The 6,102-nt window shown below is 34.4% G+C and overlaps 1 protein-coding gene across 1 annotated transcript; it reads left to right on the top strand.

Annotated features, from left to right (window-relative positions):
* Positions 1-3,930: 3,930 nt before the first annotated feature.
* On the top strand, positions 3,931-5,392 carry LOC127136929 (secreted RxLR effector protein 161-like). The gene is made up of 2 exons (XM_051063438.1): positions 3,931-4,101; positions 5,069-5,392. The coding sequence occupies exons 1-2, from the start codon at positions 3,931-3,933 to the stop codon at positions 5,390-5,392; spliced, it is 495 nt and encodes a 164-aa protein (XP_050919395.1).
* Positions 5,393-6,102: the final 710 nt, after the last annotated feature.

Here is a 6,102-nt window from a genome sequence, read left to right as displayed (position 1 = left end):
TCTTTATCGGAGGTGCGACTGCTGAAAAGATTAAATCGGCATTTCTCTTGTGAATGTATTCAGACATGATTAAAGAAAACAAAGTTGAAGGTGATTGAAGAAATTGAAGGAAAATAAAAGAGGGTAAGAAGTTGTGTGAAATATTGAGATATGAGGGTGGTATTTATAGAAGAAGCAAATCATGCATGCGCCAAAGCACTGGGCTTCACACACATAAACACAAGCATGCGTAAATGCATGTGGCGCATACACACATGCACACATGCATGCGTCAATGCATATGGAGTCTACATGCATTGGTTTTGCATGCATGCGCCAAGGCTAATGGCGCCTCCTCTCTACCTTATTTGGATGCGCCAGTTCAACTGACGCATCAATTATGAAATGTGGTTATTTTGGTATTTTCTTTGAAAAATAGGTTATTTAGGGATTTAAATTAAAATTAGTGGTTATTTTAAAAAAAATCTCCGAATTAAATCATTAAAAATGTAAATTTATTAATAGGTGTTAAAAAGAACTACACTTTTGTTGATAGTCATAAATCTAGTTAAATTTTCATCGTTATCTACAACCTTTTATTAATAAATACAGTTTTTAGTCATGAAAAATTCATTTTTTAAATTTAGGGTTAAATATATGTGGTCGTCATAAATATTGTATATTTTACTTTTAGTCCTTTAAAAAATTTCTTTAGAGAATGACTTTTTTAAAAAAAATTCTTTCACATTTTTGATCCATCCTGCAACTTAGCGGTGTTTTTTATAACTTGGTGACAAAATAAACGAAGCTTTTAATGAATGAATTAGCGACGATATTAACGATAATATTAACAGGAGAGACCAAAAGAGTGGATAAATTTTTTTATGAGGATCATTCTTTGAAGGAATTTAACTAAAAGTGAAATATGAGATATTTAGGAGGATCACAAATATATTTAACACTTAAATTTATTGATTAATCATATGTTAGTTATATGGTTCTTTATGTTAAGAAAGATTGAATTCGACAATGTCGAAGTCTGTATGAAGTTGTCAAAGAAGTTTACTTCGACAAGGTTTAAGAATGCGTATATTCAACAGAGTCAAATCAAGTAGAATTTGACAGAGTTGAACTGAGTATTTTTCGTGTAACAGTTGAGGTAGTTATTTTGAAATGAGTTGGAATATAAATAATCTCATTATAAATATAAGGAGACTCTATGTAGTCAAACTAACTCATCATTTTGTAATCACTTTTGTAATACAATTCAGTGCAATTGTGGAGTGCAATACATTCTTATTCTCCCGCCTCCTCCAAAATTTTGTATTCTCAAACCTGAATTTAACTTTTTTTTCTTCATCTCTTTAAATCTAAGTGCAAAGTAGAATCCTATTGCAACCAATGTGTGGTTGATTCACTCAAGCAAAAGGTGAAGAGCAAGAGGCGCAATCAATAAAAAAGATTGCTTCTTTTTTATCAAGAATGATTCTAATTATCTCAGAGATTGGAGTTTAATTTCAACATATGATATCTAGAGAATTTTGGATGCGATTCTTGGGAAGCATAGAACAACGAATTCTCATATGAAAGGAAAATTTCTAGAAAATCTTCTCATCTTGAATGACAAAAATTATGATAATTGGTGCAAGTAGATGAAATTAGTTTTCTTCTATTAAAATGTTTGGGAACTTGTGAAGAATGGAGTAACACCAATTGGTGAGAATGTCATGGATGAACAAAAGGCTTCATATAAAGATTTGAAGATGAGAGATTATAAATCCCTCTTTATAATCCATCAATGTGTTGATCCAGATGACTTTGAGAAGGTAGGGGATGTAGATTCATCAAAGGAATTATGGAACATCCTGGAAAAGTCTTTTGGAGGTGTTGAGAAGGTGAAAGAGGTGAGGTTACAAACTCACAAAAGAATATATGAATTTCTTCAGATGGAAGAAAATGAAAGGTTTACTTATTTCTTCACTAGAGCAACAAAACTGTTGACATCAAGATCAACAATTGCAAAGATATTGAGGTCATTGCTTCCAAAATTCGATCATGTGGTAGTAGCCATAGAAGAATCGAAGGACCTGTCAAACATGGTAAAAAATAGCTTTAAAGGACGTTTAAATCTCATGAACAAAGAATAGTTAGAAGATTTGCAAGCAAGACAAAGAGTGATCTGGCTCTGCAGACATAGTCAGCTAAAAATAAGAAAGACAAAGGAAAATGGAATAGAAACAAAGGTAGAGGATGCTATGATAATTCAACTGATAGAGGACACCAACAAGAAGGTAGTTCATCAAATCCGGACAATCTTCAAATCAAAGCAATCTCAGAGGTGGTGCTGCAAATAGAGGAAGAGATGATGGAAGAAAACATGATAAAAACCATATTCAGTGTTATAATTGTCAGGAGTATGGACATTTCGCAAGTCAATGTCTAAGAGGCAACAAAGAAAATCAAGAAATTAATGCAAGATTTTCAAAACAAGAAGAAGATGAAGTGGTTCTGATGGTCACAACAAAAGAAGAAGAATAAAGATTCAAAGATCAGTGGTATCTCGACTCAGGTTGCTTATCACACATGACTGAAAGAAGAGATTGATTCATTAACATCAGTCCCTCGATGGAAAACAAGGTAAAATTTGCTAATGACAATACCCTAAGTTTCGAAGGTATTGGTGATGTTTTAATCATGAGGAAGGATGACAAACAATCATTGATTTCCAATGTGTTGTACATACCTGGCATGAAAACTAATATGTTAAGTATAGGCCAGTTGATCGAGAAGAATTATAAGATGGTGATTGGAGACAAGATGATGAGAGTACTAGACTCAAGTGACAAGTTAATCATAAAGGCTCATATGTCTCATAATAAAACCTTCAAGATTGAACTTGATGTGTTGGAACACATGTGTCTGGAAAATGCAACTAGCAGGGATGGATGGCTATGGAACTATAAAATCGGACATCTCGAATTCAAAGACATAAAAAATATGAATAGAAGAATTATGGTTTCAGGTGTAAAAGGAATCAACATTCCAAATGAAGTATGTGAAGAATGTGTTCAGGCAAAGCAACACAAGAAAAGCTTCAGCGAAGATACATGAATTAAGTCGAAAGCAACCCTTGATATCATATACTCATATGTGTGTGGTCCTCTTGAGGTAGATTAAATTGGAGGTAACAAGTACTTTATTACGTTCATAGATAATTCCAGTAAAAAATTATGGACATAAATAATCAAGAAGATAAGTGATTTGATTGTGGTATTTACCAAGTTCAAAGCTATGGTGAAGAGACAAAATAACCACAAGATCAATACTTTGAGGATAGATGATGGTGGGGAATATGTATTGAAGGAATTCGATGCATTATGTGAAAGAGAAGGGATTATGCATGAGGTGGCGCCACCATACACTCCTCAACAAAATGGTACTGCTGAAAGGAAGAACGTAACCATTATGAATATGGTAAGAAGTATGTTAAAGGGAAAATACTTACCGAATGAGTTATGGGGTGAGGTTGTGTCCACTATAACTTACATACTGAACAAATATCTAACAAAGAGGCTAGAAAGCATCACATTAGAAGAAATTTAGTGTGGTGTCAAACCTAGCTTAAGCCACTTGAAGGTGTTTGAATCCATAGCACATAGACATGCGTCTTATCAGTTAAGAAGAAAACTTGATAACAAGTCAAGCCAAAGGATCCTGATAGGATATCACTCAACTAGTGGATACAAACTGTTCGACCCAATGAACAAGCAAGTTATGATCAATAGAGATGTGATCATAGATGAGCTTAAGGAATGAGACTGTACTAAAAACATCAAGAAGGATTCAGTGAGAATCATATGTGGTGAACTAGCTAGTGAAGCTGACAGACAAGTTTGACAAGAAGAATTCATAGGTCAAGCATGCATAAGCAAACCTCTAAGAACAATAAACATGCCTGCAAGGTTGCAGAAATGTGTGATCACATCATATGATGTGGTAAAGGATAAAGGTGAGCTCTTACAATATGCTTTTTATGCAGATACTGAGCTAGTCAATATAATTGAGGCATTGAAAGACTCGAAGTTGATGCAAGTAATGGCGGAGGAAATGAAGTCCATAGAAGTAAACAAAACCTAGTCACTAGTTGAACTACCACAATGTAAGAAGGTAATTTATGTGAAGTGGGTGTACAAGGTGAAGCTGAATCCAAAGGGAGAAGTAACAAGACACAAAGCAAGACTTGTAGCCAAAGGATTTCTTCAAAAAGAAGAAATTGAATATTATGAAATTTTTGCACTAGTTGCTAGGATCAAAACAATCAGGTTGATTGTTGGTCTAGCAAACATGAATAATTGGTCTATGTGTCAGATGGATGTGAAATGTGCATTCCTGAATGGCCCTCTAAATGAGTAGGTTTATGTAGCATAACCAGTTGGTTTTGTGAAGCAAGGTCAAGAGGGAAAAGTGTATAGGCTGCATAAAGCCCTCTATGGACTCAAGAAAGCTCCAATAGCTTGAAACAAGAAGATAGATAACTTTATAAGGGAGAAATAGTTTATAAAATGCATAACTGAGCATGATGTGTATGTCCGAAGAAGCGGGAGTAAGTTGTTTATACTTTGTCTCTTTATAGATGACCTATTGATAACAGGCAGTTGAAAGAAGGAGATCTAAGATTTCAAAAGTGACTTGAGCAAGGAATTCGAAATGTTTGACCTGGGTAGCATTTCATATTTCTCCGACATCGAATTTTACAAGAGTAATAGAGGATTGATGTTGCACCAAAGAACATAGGCAAGTGAGATACTCAAAATATTTAAAATGGAAGAATGAAATGCAACTTCAACACCGTTTGAAATAAGATTACAGTTGACAGAGGATCCAGACGAAGATGAGGTCGATCTAGCTCAGTATAGATGACTCATTAGATCATTAACATACCGTTGTCGCACAATGCATGATCTAGCATACAGTGTAAGTATTGTGAGTATATTCATGCAAAGGGAAAAAGTATCACACATTGCAGCCACCAAGAGGATATTGAGGTACCTCATAGGAACACTAGATTATGGCATTTTGTTTCATGTAGTTGAAGAAGGAAAATAATGCAAACTTGTTGGGATACACTGACTCTAGTTGGTGGGGTAATGCCGAGGATGGAAAATCTACAACTGGATACATGTTTATATTAGGTGGTGCACAAGTTGCTTGTAGTTCAAGAAATGAATCGGTTGTAGCATTATCATCACGTGAGACTGAATATATAGACGTCTCTCTATGTGCACGCCAAGCAACATGGATGGTGAATTTGATCGAAGAAATTATAAAGAAAAATCATGGAGCAATGACCATGAAGATCGACGACATGTCTACTATCAACCTCAAAGAATCTGATAGCATGTGGAATAAGTAAGCACATAGAAATGAGATCCCGTTATCTAAGAGAACAAGTAGTAAATGGAAGGTTGAGCTTGGAACACTGCATATTAGAGAATCAAATTGCATACATAATGACGAAGGTTATGTAGGTCGAATTGTTCAAAAGATTGTGAACAATGATGAATGTAGATAAATTAGACACAGTGAATTAGGCGTTGTATTAAATATACAATTCTTTGTGTTAAGAAAGACTGAATTCGACGGTGTCGAGATCTATATGAAATTGTCGAAGAAGTTTCCTTCGGCAGGGTCTAAGAATGTGCATATTCAACAAAGTCGAATCATGTAGAATTTGACAAAATTAAACTTAATATTTTTCCTGCAACAATTGTGTAGTTATTTTAAGATTATTTAGAGTACATGGATTCTCATTCTAGTACATGGATTCTCATTATAAACATAAGATGACTCTATGTAATTCACTAACTAGTCACTTTGTAATCACTTTTATAATACAATTAGGTACAGTCGCACAATGCAATACATTATTCTTTGTAACAACATCTTACTACCTTTTTACCTTTGAATTTGAATTAACTCTTATCTAACCCAACAGGATGGTCCCATCCCATGTCTTTGTGCAGCCTATGTTTTAATGCATTTCAAGAATAGCCTGCTGCTCCACCCTTCTGAAACTCATCAAAAAGCCTTTACAACTTACGTGTCATTCATTATTTGGAAATA

The sequence above is a fragment of the Lathyrus oleraceus genome, chromosome 4 (genome assembly GCF_024323335.1).
Source record: "Lathyrus oleraceus cultivar Zhongwan6 chromosome 4, CAAS_Psat_ZW6_1.0, whole genome shotgun sequence".
Classification (NCBI taxonomy): domain Eukaryota; kingdom Viridiplantae; phylum Streptophyta; class Magnoliopsida; order Fabales; family Fabaceae; genus Lathyrus; species Lathyrus oleraceus.
The sequence above is the reverse complement of the archived record's forward strand: the minus strand, read 5'-3'. Positions and strand labels throughout refer to the sequence as shown.